The 14,482-nt window shown below is 41.1% G+C and overlaps 1 protein-coding gene across 4 annotated transcripts in view; it reads right to left on the minus strand.

Annotated features, from left to right (window-relative positions):
* The window catches only part of SMG7 (SMG7 nonsense mediated mRNA decay factor), a 52,027-nt gene extending 41,630 nt beyond the window's left edge, over window positions 1-10,397 (minus strand). For 2 of the 4 annotated variants that reach the window (XR_004842489.1, XM_009642662.2), the window contains exon 1: window positions 10,004-10,367. Coding sequence is in view for 3 of the 4 variants with exons in the window: in XM_009642662.2 (XP_009640957.2) it covers window positions 10,004-10,032 (29 nt within the window). In the remaining variant the exon portion in view is untranslated. Of the gene's footprint in view, window positions 1-10,003 lie in introns of all 4 variants that reach the window. The other 2 variants (XM_009642661.2, XM_035898050.1) reach the window with 2 other exon arrangements.
* Window positions 10,398-14,482: the final 4,085 nt, after the last annotated feature.

The raw sequence follows: 14,482 nt of genomic DNA on the forward strand, positions 1-14,482 counted from the left end.
ATTAAATATTTTATTGCTCAGTAACAGTCCAGAGGTTTCTTCTGCAACGCCAACCTAAGGCCCCTCTGCCACAAACCAAGTCCTCCGGGCAGCACACCCAGCTGCCATGTGGAGCTACTGATCACCGCCTCTGTACAACAGCCACTTGAGAAACCAAAGACTTAAATGCATACTCTGAACCACCAGTTCTCTCTTGTAAGCTAAAATGTTGATCTTCATAAATTAAGTTTTCTAATCCTCTTATTGCCACCTGACTTTGAACTCCATCCATGTATCACTAAACAAATGGATCTATGCTACTGTTGCCCCCAAAACAGCTCATCTCTTTCAAGATATATTCTTCAGTTCTGTTATAACTCAAAGCATGCGTAATAATAAATTTTCACTTCTGCTTCACCACACTGCACCTGTAAGAGGGCAGTGTTCTACAGAAGCACAGTTTTGCTAACAAGCTTCATTATTAAGCACAGAAAAGCAAGTAAAATTAAGCCCAGGTTTTCAAAGCAGCAGTCTTGTGTCACCCAGCTAACACCCACTATTTCTGAAAGTTCAACTGGACAAAGTCAAGATTCACTTACACCAGACTCCTCTCATTTACACAGTGAGGATGAGCCAGGCAGGACATGCTATGGCATGATAAGTTCTACAAAAAAACATGGAAAAACCCTGACCTTACATAAAAACCACAAGACTCTGCTTTCCACCATGGCTGAAGGGGAACTCCACTCAGTTTTCCCCTGGCAGGCCTGAAGCATCAACAGCTGTATCAGTTCCCTTACCAAATCTCAGTAACACAACCCCCCTGATAAGGCATTGAGTATTTTCAGTACTAAAACAAGTAATGAGTCCAAGCAGCTGGGCATATAAAAGCAAGCAGAATCCAATCACTTGTTCCACGAATACTCCACAAACTAAAAAACATATTAAATGGTCAAAGCAGTTTCACTCCAAGCAGGAATTCATATTCCTGCACTTCTGTTCCCTGGAAGTATATACAGAAATTGTACCACAATGAAAAGTGCCCGCAGCCTAGCGAGCCTTAGCAGGAGGTGGCTCATCCAGGGCACTGCCAGAAAGTTTTCTTTCTTCTGAAAAGGAATAAGAACATATAGAAGAGAACATATAGAGAATAAATGTAGGAAATCACTGGTTTTAGGTAGGGAAGGTGAATCTTTTATGCTAGCATACTAGAAAAAAGTAAAATACACTTAACACACTTAAAACAAGTCATTATTATTTTTTAATCATTCCAATACGTGGCAAGGCTCACTCTCAGAAGGAACACCAAAGCAACATCCAGCAACTCCTCTTTTAGATTTTTCTCAAAATAACAGTTAACTTGAACAAAAATTTATAATGGTTTAATACCTCAGTGGGGTTTTTGTCTGTTTGTTGGTACTTAAGTACACTTGCGCTGATTCAGGGCAGGGGAAAGCAGTAGAAAACACTAACAGCATGGGCACTGAATATTTAGGGGAGAACTGGGTTGCTCAGAAGCCCCTAAACACTGTACCCAAGACAGCATTCACATCTGGAGTTCAGCACCGAGCAAAAATTACTGAGTGGTTGATGGTTTTATGGAAAAGAAGCATTCTTCCTTCCATTCCTAAAAGTAACGACTAACACTTGCTAAAATGTAGAGCTTTATTAGCAGTTTTTAGAGACTCACTTGGCATTAATCCTTTGCACCTGGTATGCTTCGCTGAAGGTTGGATTTTTGAAAGATATAGAAATAACTCTGACTTGCCTAAACTATTTTGTAGACAGTAACTGTACCTCTAACTACCACCTGGCAAAGGGAAGTATTTTTATAGAATTCTTAGGAATGTGCGCAGACCTAGATTTCTATACCTAAATAACAGTAGCAGGGAACTTGTGAATAAACTTCAGCTCTGATACTTCCTTCACCTATTAATTCTACATCACCTGAATATAACAGGCTTCAGGCTGCAGCTCTGGTTAGCAGCCTGACAGATCTTTTCCTGAAAGGGTAACTGGATGGAGTCAGGATTTTGCTGCAGTATAGGGAGTCCAATATAGATTTTACTTATTTATTTGTTTACAGATTAACAACTTTTTTTTAAAGCAGCTTTATCTTTATGGAACAAGTTCTTAATGTTCCAAACTTGCAAGTGTTGCCACCTAATTTAAATGACCGTAGTTTTCATAAAGCACCGGAATCACTTGCTTCAGGAGCAGGCAGGTTTTGGTGATGTCAGCTCTTACTGATATAGCAAGAGATCTTCAGGCTGTGAGTCATCGAGTTAAATACTCCATGTACCTTTTGCACTGAAAGTCCAGTCTCTACAGATACAGCAACGAAAAACACCTTCAACAGTACTGCCTTATTGTCAATTTTACCTGCTAACTAGTTTAAAGCTTATTATTCCCGTTACAGGCAGCTGAAGTTAGGGTACAGCTAATTTATTTCACCAGTGGTTTTATCAGATTACAGCTGTAGATCAAAACCATGCAAACAATTAATTCAGCATCAGTGTAACTGTACAAGTAAAAAACAAACCTCTACAAGTAGATGCTAAAGCAAGGCAATCACCACCTGAATCCAAACCTTCTCCACAGAGAATCCTGCTCTATTGCCTTCTTGTTCCCACCTCAGCTAAGAGGCATGGTGAGAAACGGGGACACATAATAAGATTTTTTTTTAATCCCATCATTCCCCTTTCTCCTAGTCCAGGCTCTGTTAGAACCAAGTCATAACAATCCCCAAAAAGCAACAACCAAAAGCAACTCTTTCCAAGTTTGATCAGAACTGACAATCCTCCTCCCTGGATAAGAGTAAAAGTACAGTCGCAGTCAGCTTCATTCAAACTCATTTTTTTTCCTCCAGTTTCATGGAAGTTGGTTCCTTTTCTCAAGATGTGAAAAAAAATGTGCCCAACAGGTAAAAGCTATCCTAAAGGAAGTTTATATGTGCTTACTCTCCAATTTAAGCTACAGGGAGGGAAATACAAGTCTCCTACCCTGCGCTCAGGCTTCTAGCCTTCAACTGCCTCCACTGAAGTCTCTGCTCTTCCTCCCATTACCGCCTAGAGCTCAGGTCAAACACAGGAGGGAGTCTCAGTCTTGTTAGAAAATCAGTGCTGCAAACGGGAGTTAAACACCTCAGAAATGGGATCTAGTCCACAGGAAGTGATTCAGGATCAGCAACATGCCTGTGTCTACTCCATTGAGTTATAAAATTTAAGTCAGGAGAGTAACCTGCAAACTAAATACCCAACAATCTGTACTTTCCAGTTCAAAGAAAAACAGCTTGAACAAATGTACAGTATTAAGACTAGATCAGGAAAGCTCAGCTGTGTTTTCCACAGTCACTGGTCTGTAAAGATGTTTTTAAAATACTGACTATGCTGTCCTTTAACTTTCCATCTTGACCTGCTAGTTATCTGGAATTCTACTGGAACCATAAGGGAGAAAATTACCCTCTAAATGGATGTTACCGATGAAATAAGAGCACAAGAGCTCCAGCCACCTTTATCTTGTTTACCTTCCAGGAGCTGACAGCATAGCTCTGCAGGTAACCCTGACAGTGTTTTCAGTACAGAAAAATTAAGAGAGCAAGTTACCAAATGATTAAAACAATTTACTAACTACAAAAAAAGCACGCTCAGGAAAGATACTTAAAATGTGTGGCACTTCAAGACACTGATATCTTTTCATATTTTAAGGACTACCTTTAAATGAAAGTTTCTAATAAGAAACAGTCAACAAATGAATACACTTATGGAATACCCTGTTTCCTTGTCAGCATCCCTACAGTAACACATTTACTGCATTGGCTGACAACATACTTTGCAGCTTTGCAGTTGACCTGAGAACAAGTCAGTGGCAAAATGTTTATCATAATCTGTATCTCCTTAAACTTTACACTGTCCATTTGTCAAAGCCAGTTTTTAAAAACTGAAGCAATCTTAAAGGTGTGAAGGTACAAAAACTTCAAGATTGCCTTGCAATTCACTCAACCATTGACAGCCCTTAAAAATACACAGATTTTGGAAAGAAAAAACCGTAAAGCTCTGCTCGCTCACTACCCACAATAAGGAACTTTTGGTAAGCACACAGAACATTTATTAGTTCTTATGACTACAGTGATAAGAGGGATGTGAGAGGTTTGCACCTGAGCTACCTTATTTCCCATGGTAATTCCCTAAAGGTTTTCAGACTGAGCAAGGAAAAGCCACAGAATTACTTTCTGAACAAAAAACAAAACAAAAATTCCCCAACAAATTATGCCCTTGTAATATTACTATCTTTTGCTCTTTCAAATACACCCTGATTAGAGTGCACACAATATCAGATTTCAGTTGTGATAAATATATAGTAACACCAGTACTCATTTGTTATATTACAGTTCCTGACTTGGTAAAATCTTCAGTTGTGTTGAGGGCTAGAAAGTACAGACAATAGATGTTAAAATAGGTGAACATCATTTAACAACTTTTAACAGCTTCTGCATTATGAAAACCATCCCCAGAATTATGGAAAATGCAAAAATCTGAGCATTGAGATCAGCTTCAGGTGGATATCATCAAATCCATTTCAGAAAGTTATGCTATTTAAGTCAGCTGTGCAGAAACCAGATCAACTAAGGTCAGGCAGCAGATGCCAACTCTCATTGACATTGTACAAGATCTCCCAGGCAAGTGTACGGTATTCAATCCAAAGGCTGGTAATTACGCAGTCAATTTAGTGCCACGGTCTTGCAACATGGAAAAAATATGCCTTCTTGCCTACCTGTGGAGCTGGAGAGCAGAGCACCTGCAGCTAGGAGCTAGTTACAAAGGCAACATACACTTCCCCTTAGTAAGTCCACCCCACTTCGCAAGAAGAGGGTAATACCTGCAGCTCTCCAAGTCCCGACTTCAGCTCTAGCCTCCGCTAATAGCTCAGGATATAAAACAGGTATCTCACTGGTTTTCAGTGTTTTCTCTGGACCCCCTTCCTCTCAATCCCTGCCTCTGAAAGTACCCCTCGCCCAGTGGCAAACACTGATCCTTACGCTCAGTAAGGCTGAGAATGACTCACGTTAACACAGGAGGTAATGACCACTAAAGAAGAGTCAGCCATTGGGAATTCAAGACACTGTCTTCCTTGCTAAACAGCAGATGGAGAAGGGGCAAATACATTAGATGTCACCGTCAGAGGTGGCAAAAATAAAGCACAAGTAACCCCTTATACTGTGCTTGTAACAAGTTAATTATGATACAGTGGACTTCAGCATTTTGAACGTGTGCTCTCCAAACACTAATACCAAGATCTATGCCCAGATAGTCAAGACCTTCAAAAACATAAGGCCTAAAGAAAAATTACTGATATTTAAATTATTTGTTGCAGTCATTCACCAATTGTATGAAGCTGGGTTTTGCCCAACTCCACTCTTTTTATAAACTCACAATTATGTAAACATCACACAAAACACGTATCTATGCACAAATGTGACATACCCAGAAGTCTGAAAATAGCTTTTCATAATTAAGAGATTCTTCAGTGTGAAAGGACACTGCATGGTTTAGACAAGCTATGACAAATAACACTCAGATTACATCTGAGTATGATCCTAACTGCAAGCTGCATCTTAGAAATTATTTTCAATTCTCCATCTTGAAATTAAGTGCACGCCACACTCTGAAAGCACAGCAATGGCATGAAGGCTGAACACCAGTCAGGGAGAATGATATCGTCCATTTCTGATAATTAAACAGGTACTCAGTGCATCATCGCCAATAGTTTACAGGAGTTTCATTAGCTGCTTCCCATTCTCTATCAGAAACACACAGGCAACGCTGTTTTGAAACACACACAGAATCACAGAATACCTTTTAACTAGAGAATATCTGAAGAATTATTTTCCCAAAAAAAGTATGGAAATAAGAAAAAGTAAGAGGAAAAATCCTTTGCCACTACAGGTTTAATGCAATGCAGCTCTATCACATACGGTAATTTCTAATAAAAAAAAAGGATGCCTGATCATTAAATTCTCACCTCAAGCCACACCACCAGCAATATTTACTATGTATTTCAAAAAACCATGAACATGACACAAGGATACCCGTTTCAGCTGCGTGGAACCTCAGATTCAACTCCTGGTTTATGAACACACAACTCTCCCATAGTCCTCTGCTGTTGATGCTCCTAAGTTCAGGAGCAGCTCATCCAGACGGGCTGTCAGCTACAAAACCCAAGAATCCACCACTGAAACACATGGGCTCCTGGAATACGTAAAAGTTAGTTACACTCTTCTCTGTGTTCAGCTGAAGGAGAAACTCATGACCAATCCAACCAGCTCAAATCTAGCAAATTTTATTAGCTCAGGAGTGAAGCAGCACAGATACACTCCTATGAGAACTGCCCCTGTCCAGGAAGGCTGCAGCTTGTTGAGCCCTGTCAAATACAAACTGGTCCTGAGGAAAACCAACCTGGCTGAAGTGGAGCAGCTCACCCAGCCAAATCCAGCTGACCCCTGCAGCTCTGCTCGCAGCAGGCCCACACTTCCTCCAAACAGGGCTGCTGCTGCAGCCATCACGCTGTGAAGTGCTCTGAGGTACTGCCAGTTAACCAGTAACCTACCTTTCCCATTTTAAAAACTAATGAATTGGTTAGGAGCAAGCATCTGAGCGAATTTATAACTTCCAAGGTGAATCCTGCTTTTGGGGATTAAGTGTTTTTATAAAAATAATTTTATTTAAAATTTAAATCTTAATGTCTTAAGACAGAGTCCTTTCTAGTTCTGTATCTAGAAGACTTTACATGATGTTCAGCCAACAAATCAGTATCTGCTTTACGAATCACGTATGGAAAAATTTTTGGGTTTAGCAGATCTTTACTCCAGAGAAAACAAAAACCTGAATGTTTTCCAGACTGCAGTCTCCCTTTCAATAGTCAGACCAGACCTGTTCATTACATTCATTTTGCCTCCTGCAACGGCTGAGGAACAGGCTCCATAGCAATGGACTAATACATCCAGCCTGAAGATGCAATCTTAAGGCTGGAAACAACCTCAAAAGGTTACACAGCCCATTCCCTTACCCTGATGTTAATTCCCCAAAGCAGCCTATCCCAGCCACCTTGCTAAATCTTTTCCACATAGCACTACATCTTGCCTTAAAGAACCACAGTATGGCTTAGGTTCGCCCGTTCTGGCTCCTTCCTCTCACCAAACCCCTCAGCAAACATCACCAGCCTTGCTCAATCCACTGCTAACTTCGTGAGGTGGTGAAGAGGCAAGAATTGTCCTCACCTGGTTAGACTGAGAAGATATTTTCTGAATCTCTGCTGCATATTAAGCAAGGAGGGATGATGCCGGGAAGAGATTCAGCACATGACTACACCATTACCGGTTATTAACTCAATACTCGTGCATTACTCAGGTTGCACAAGCCAGCTCAGCCCTGGCATTTCACTTTGCAACCACAATAGCTTGGATCTTGTCATCAAGTGTCTTGTATAGGATACCAGCACGTCCAAAACAAATTTTAAAACAGAATAATTTTGGCACTGTATTTCAGCATTTGACAATAAAATGTGGAAATGACACGAATCATGCTACTCTAATCCCAAACCTGAAATCCATATGCTCAACAGCATTTTCAACCACACAAATAAAATTTCCTGCAGCTGAGTCCTTAGAGGTCCAAAGATCTTCATGTCTTTCTGGGCTGTCATTCCTAAAGACAAGACACTCTTGGGCCACATCACTTAACACTCCAGCATAGCAGTTTCTAGTTTTGCAGTCCTCAAAGAATTATTTCAGGAAGTAACAGAATCAGTTACACATGATAAAAAATGTAATTTTATCACCATCTTTAATGCACAGTGTGCAGAATTTTGCCTGATTTTGAGAGACTATCCCAAAATTTTGAGTACATAACAAAGTTACAGAAAGACACATCACTTTTTTTAGTGCTCAATTCTGCCTAGCCATCTATAATGGAAACTACCAAAATAGTCTGTAGGTGCACAAGCAGCATCAGCAAGCATTTGACATCTTCATTAGAAAGATATTGGAAATACGTTTCCAGATAGTTTCAAGCTTTAGGTGTTATTTTAAGTCTTTGACATCAAAACCAGAAGATGAGTACTTCAGCTGAAGCTGGACCGCACACCTGGCAAGCCACAATCCCCTACAACTGTCTTTGCCCCAAGCTCTGTAACTCCTACAGTTTACCTCAAAACAAAATAAATCTCTAAAATGAAATAGTATAGGTATGTTCAAGCTGGGTGGAAGAACTGCCAGAAGCTCATGCCCTAGCATAATCTATGCAATATGCTCCTAAATTAAGACCTGTATTAATTCAAATGAATGTTGATAATGCGTATTAGGCAGTTTATCACTTCTTTTCTAGTTAAAGATTTCACATATATGTTCAACTTTGTGCATATTGATGGTATTAAGATGAACTGAAACACCTAGATTTTTATTGCAAGTTTACTCTCCATCTTTTAATAATTTAATTTATAATCATTAACCCATACAGAAAAGTAGCCTTCCTTGAATCTCAATTTTCTTCAAATTGTAGCAGCATTTCCTCTATTTTACTAGCAGCTTCTGGATTTTGAAGAGATGCTAGTTTTCATGTTTTTATATACTCTTGGTGGTTTTAGCTTTAATATTTTAAAATGTGGGTTTAATCCTTTGGACAGTACTCTTATCACATTCACAAAAAGCAGACCCACTAGTAGACTGGCTTTTTCTGGGGAATAGCTGGCTAGATAGTGCCTCTACGTTTGGAATTTTTGTCACAGCACTCTCTTTGACAAGTATTTACACTACTTCAAGACAGACAACTAGCATCTACTCAACAGACAAAAGTCTTGTCCCATCCTTCATTCTTTCCATCTTCACAGGTACAGATGATTAGCATTTCTAATTTTAGTTATTATTAGACTAGTCTGGAAAAACTACCCTAAAGAATTGCTCAAGTGTACCTCAAAAAGCACAAATGCTCAAAGGCACTGCCAAAACCAGTACTGACTGCAGAAGGAACTGAAGCTGGAGTCTGTCAAAGCTTCCTTGCTGGCTACAGGAAACCCTGGTTTAAAAAAAGATTATCACACAGTTGCAGCTGTTTGACACATAGCAATATCCACATGCTTTCTTCAAATCACAGTGAGACCAAGACAGTACATGGCAAAGCAAATACACAGAGACTTTCATTACAACAGAAAGTACAGTAGCAGAATTTACAGGATTGTCATAAAACAAAGGGGAAAAAAAATGGTCTTCCCAACGGATTTATCAAAAATTGATTTATTTCTATTCCTGACAACACCTGTAGGGAAGTTCAACAGTGATAAATAACATAGCACAGACCATTGGGCAGTCCAGGGGGGCCTAGAACAGGCTGGCTCCAAACAAACTGCCCTTTGCTGTTCCTAGTTGATCAGGCTACAGCTATCAAGGCCTCATTAAATCAAGGCACTGAGAAACACCAAAGTCAGTCTTGAATAAAGACTCTTGATGCCCAAAAGGTCTGTTTTACTGTGTCCAAACAAAAAGTCCGTTTTACTGTGTCCAAACAAAAAGTCTGTTTTACTGTGTCCAAACAAAAAGTCTAATCTCTGCCTAAGGTTCTTTAAAGTAATTCAAGAAATTTTCCCCAAGTTCATTTGTCAGAATCAATCTTAAAGGTTTCACTGCAAATACATTCAGAATTAATTTCTCACTTCCTAACAGCTAGAGAGCAGCTCTGAGATAATTCATCCATATGACAAGTGGGGCCCACAGACTCAAAACAGACGATGCTTTGGGGGGATGGGGTGGGGATAAAATAAAAATCAGCTTACACATACCAGTATTAGATGAAGCAGAAAACTGTTCAATAAGGCTGAGCACTAGAGGATACTTTCAACACCACAGACAATGAAATTAAAATATGAGAAACAGACTGCTGATGTATTAGAGACATCATAACTACTTTCAGAAAAATTATATTTCTTTTCCCTAAAGGTAGAAGAGAAAATTAACTCTAACAGGACTCCTAAGTACCTCAAGGGTATCTCTGATTTGAGTCCCATCAGTGATATTCAGTCTGTCGCCCACGGCTGTGTAACAATCCCAAGAGACTCCTCAGCCTTCTGGTTCCTTATGATAATCCCTTGAGTGCAGAAGCCAGTGTGCATAATCCGAGAAAAGTCCTACTGGAATACAGAAAGAAGAGAAAGTAGGCCTAACATTGCTCAAAAAGCTCTCATTCCACCCCAACTTACAGCATTACATTGATCTGAATGGGTAGCTGCTGATTTATCTCAGAGGAACTGAAATACACAATGTCAAAACACTGCTTAAGCCATTTCCCCCTCAGTTGGTTGTCTAGGAAGTCCCCATGCTTATGATCAGAAGTTCTTCTTAAATTTAAATGGGAAGAAAAGCAGTGGCCAGACAGGTCTAGAAACATGGCCTAAAGGCAGGACTCTGAGCACGGCTGCACAAGTGGAAGCTGATGATGAAACCAGTACAGCTGTAAAGCTACATTCAACACGATACAGCATGCAACAACATGAGTGCTCAAGAGGCACATACAAAAAAAAAAACCCAAACCCACAACCCACCACACACCTGCCCTCCCTCCTGGATGAAATAGTGAGAAACTACAGCCCAGGGGTCAGCTCCATGGTTCCTTGTGTCATTCCACAATAAACATTAAGTTAGCCCACTGTTCTTTTCACCGCAGTGAGATGGAGAAATAGAGTGAAGATGCCATAGCCCTCCCTGAGCACAGGCAACTTATGCTTTACCAAACACCACTGAAGTCTATGACCTCTCTAGTAATATATTAAGAAGTACAGGACCAAAGTATGCAATTCTGCTAATGATTTTAAGGAAATAAATCTGTGGGTTTATTTCCCTCCTGCTTGACAGCAGCTGTGCGACTTTCAAGTGAGACAAGGACAAGCCTCAAGTTCAAAGTAACAAAAGCAATAACTAATGTCCTCCCACATACACTCCTCATACATCATGTCTGCATTCCTTAACTGCTCTTCCACCAATCCTTACTCTGAGGAGTCTGCTCCTACTAGTGAATCTCTGCTGCTGTTGTGAAGATCCAAGAGCAGCGATGAAGGACCCTTAGAACTCTACAACCCCCAGCAGCTCCTCATCCAACAAAATCAGACACTACAGCAAACTATCCTCTCCTCCCTCCCCAGCCACCATGCACTTGAACTGCAATTACTCCTCTTCCATACTGATTTTTGCTGGCTGAGCAGGGCAGGGAAGATGCCAAGGCATCATCAAGTCACTGTCTTCTCCCATCAACCCAAGCAATCCTGAGCAATGACTGCAGCCAGCCTTTTCTTCTCAAGTGGGCAGCACCAAAACAGCTGAAAAGGCATGTGACAGCCAGCCTGGCAAACGGAAAAGCTTCACATTGCACATAGATTGATTTAAATAAGGCTTTAAGTTGCTTTAGGTAAAAGTTAGTGATACGATTCAGTGCCCAGATCAGTTTATTTGGAGGCAAAAACATCTCACTGGAGTAGGCTAGGGTTACTTATTACGGAACTGCTGCATGGAAGACACACTTTCAGGACAGAAATAACAGATTTTGAGCAGTGTGAATATCATGGTGTACTTTATATTGAGTACATAAATAAAATAGCTAAGCATTCATCAAGCAAATTTTAACAGGCAAATATGTATCTTCCTATTGCACTGAAACAAAGAAACTCGGCAAAACCCCTCCAAAACTCTGTACTCAGAGAAGGGGGCAGCCTTCTGAAAATGCTTTGCTGCAGCTTATGTGCCCCCATCAAAGCTTCAGATAAGCATCACCTGGTTTCACTGCCACAACAGAATGTTTTCCTTTTCAATAAAGATCAAACTGCATTGGAATACACAGGTTAGAACAAGAACTAAAGGCTACAAGAATCATCCCTGCCATCAAAAATAAATAAATAAGTAAACACAGCTGTAACTTTACTCACACTAACCTGCACTTCTAGGTCACTGGAACACTGTGTTGCAAATAACCTCAAGCACAGCACAAAGCACAGTAACAGCATCCACAATAAGCTGTGTTCTGCAGCAAGCAAATGCAGGGGAGCCTCAGCCCAAACTGAAAACAGGGGTACTATTTGTGACAGTGATAGCAGCTATGTTCTATATATATATTATATAGAGATATATATATTCTATATATAGCTACAGCTATATTCTAGGAAATGGGGCATTATTTATTAGTGTTATGGGTCAGTGAGCACTTTAATGATAACAAGCACTATCACTAGAAGAAGCAGTCCCACCCTGCCCTTACTATTGGTGCCTCATTCCTGTTGCACACAACCTCACCCCTTTTTGTCAGCACGTGTACTGTACATGATGAATGGGATGAGGAAACCAACTCAGGCTAAACTCTGTAGGTAAAAAACAAAACAAAAGCAGTTTTAAACTAGTGTAGTTCCCCAGTCCAGTTCACTAAAGACCTGGCCATAAACTTACACCATCAAATCAGGGCTGAGGGCAAGAGGAAGAGTGAGAAACTTCTGTCAGGAGCAGCTGAAGTTTAAAACACACCCTTTGTCTATATGGCCAAGCTTTTGCCAAGTACTAAGCAAGCAGGATCAAGTTCTCTGATTATTGCAGCCCTCTTCCCTCTGGCACACAGTCATACATAGTCACCTTCCTGCCAGTCCCTCCAGCAGAAAAGCATGCCCACCACCTGCCGAACTGCACATGCATTTGAATCCTCACTATTAACTCCATACAGAAGAGCAAACTCAAACTCCATGCACAGAAAAGCACACACCACAGCTGACGCGGAGCTCTGCATGTGCTGATTCACACCAGCTGAGCTCTGCCTCCTTCTCTCAACAGGCACACTCATTTGGGTCACTCTTCTAACCAACTAACTTTATGAAAGTCAATGGCAACAATCGACTTCAAAACTTTCATCCATTTGCAGAAGACTGCTAAAATTTGTTAAAGCCATTTCAGAAAGAGGAGAAAAAAGTTACAAGCAGTACATTCACACAAGCCTGGAAGAAAGTATCAGAGCTATGACAGCACACCCAGCCAGCTTGTGACTTTAGCACAAGTTGTTGCTGGGTAGCAGGAGGATGCTCAGTAATATAAGTCTCCATGACAGGAGGAAGGGAGGGAGTAAGAGCTATTGGACTACCACTGCCTGGCTGACCCAGATACCACACTGCAGCAGCTGGGGTTGGTGGGAACCTGCCCAGACCTGAGGGGTACGGTGCGTGTCTTGGGGCTCTCAGCAAGATTAATTTCCTTCACCAGAAAGCTCAGAGGGGAACTGCTTAACACTTTTTTTTTTTTACTGTAATTCTTTTTTTTTTTCCATAGGTCATCACAAAAAGCTTGTTGATCAGTAGTAAGTAGTAACCATCATCAATTTCATTTAAACCATTACCCTCACCCTTGAAGAGGGATAAGAAGGGTTGCTAATATTAAATATTGGCAGCAATTCTAATTATCAAATGCTAGAAACATGTTGTATGAAGGGGGGGAAAAAAAAAAAAAAAAAAAAAAAAAAAGAGAGAAAAGAAGGCATGTTTTCCCTTTATGTTCCCCCTCCAGAAAACACTGTGCTAAGAGATGCCTCCTCAAAGGCCAACACAGTATTTGATCTCTCCACTACTCCTCCCCTGTTTAAAACTCAAGAGTAAACAATGTATGAAAGTAGCATTATTAATTTCAGAACATAAAAAGCCTGGAGGGAATACTTTCCAAGACTGACTGGTCTTGTTCAGATATCAAGACAAATCAAGAAAGATGTGGATCAAATGGAATGAGGCCAGCAGAGGCCCCCAGGGTGGTTGGGGCTGGACCACTTGCATTCGGGGCTGGAGGAGAGGCTGCTGGAGCAGAGCTCGGTCAGCCTGGGGCAGGGAGAGCTGTGGGGCACCCACAGCAGCCGTATGCCTCTGGGGAATGGATTGAGAAGATGGAGCCAGGCTCTCCACAGTGGCATGTGGCAGGAGGATGAGAGACAATGGGCATAAGTTAAAAATATGAGAGGTTCAGACTGGATGTAAAGAAAATCTTTTCCACCACAAGGACAGTCAAGGACTAGCACAGGCGGCCCCAAAAGGCTGAGCCGTCTCCATCCTTGGGAAGTTTTCAAGACCTGAGTGTATCAAGCCCCGAGCAACCTGGTCTGACCCCAAGGCTGCCCCTGCTTTGAGCAGGAGGCTGGACAAGGACCTCCTGAGGTGCCCCCTCCAGCCCAAGTTACCTTGTATTCCTGTGAACTCCAGGCAGCACGATGCAGGCACACATTACAAGATTCTCTGTTCACACTGTAGTTACATGTACTAACTTCTTCCTCCATGAGCCCTGCTTGTCCTGTTGAGATTCATTCTGGGTTTCAAACAGTATTCTGGTTTGTGCCCTTCTAGCACTGACAAACGTCAACTCTAAATCATCCTGATCAGGAACTGGTACCAGAACATGCTCACACGCACAGATTGCAGCACTAAATTACCTCCGCTCTACCCTCCTCCATTA

The sequence above is a fragment of the Egretta garzetta genome, unplaced genomic scaffold (genome assembly GCF_000687185.1).
Source record: "Egretta garzetta isolate BGI_Z169 unplaced genomic scaffold, ASM68718v1 scaffold187, whole genome shotgun sequence".
Classification (NCBI taxonomy): domain Eukaryota; kingdom Metazoa; phylum Chordata; class Aves; order Pelecaniformes; family Ardeidae; genus Egretta; species Egretta garzetta.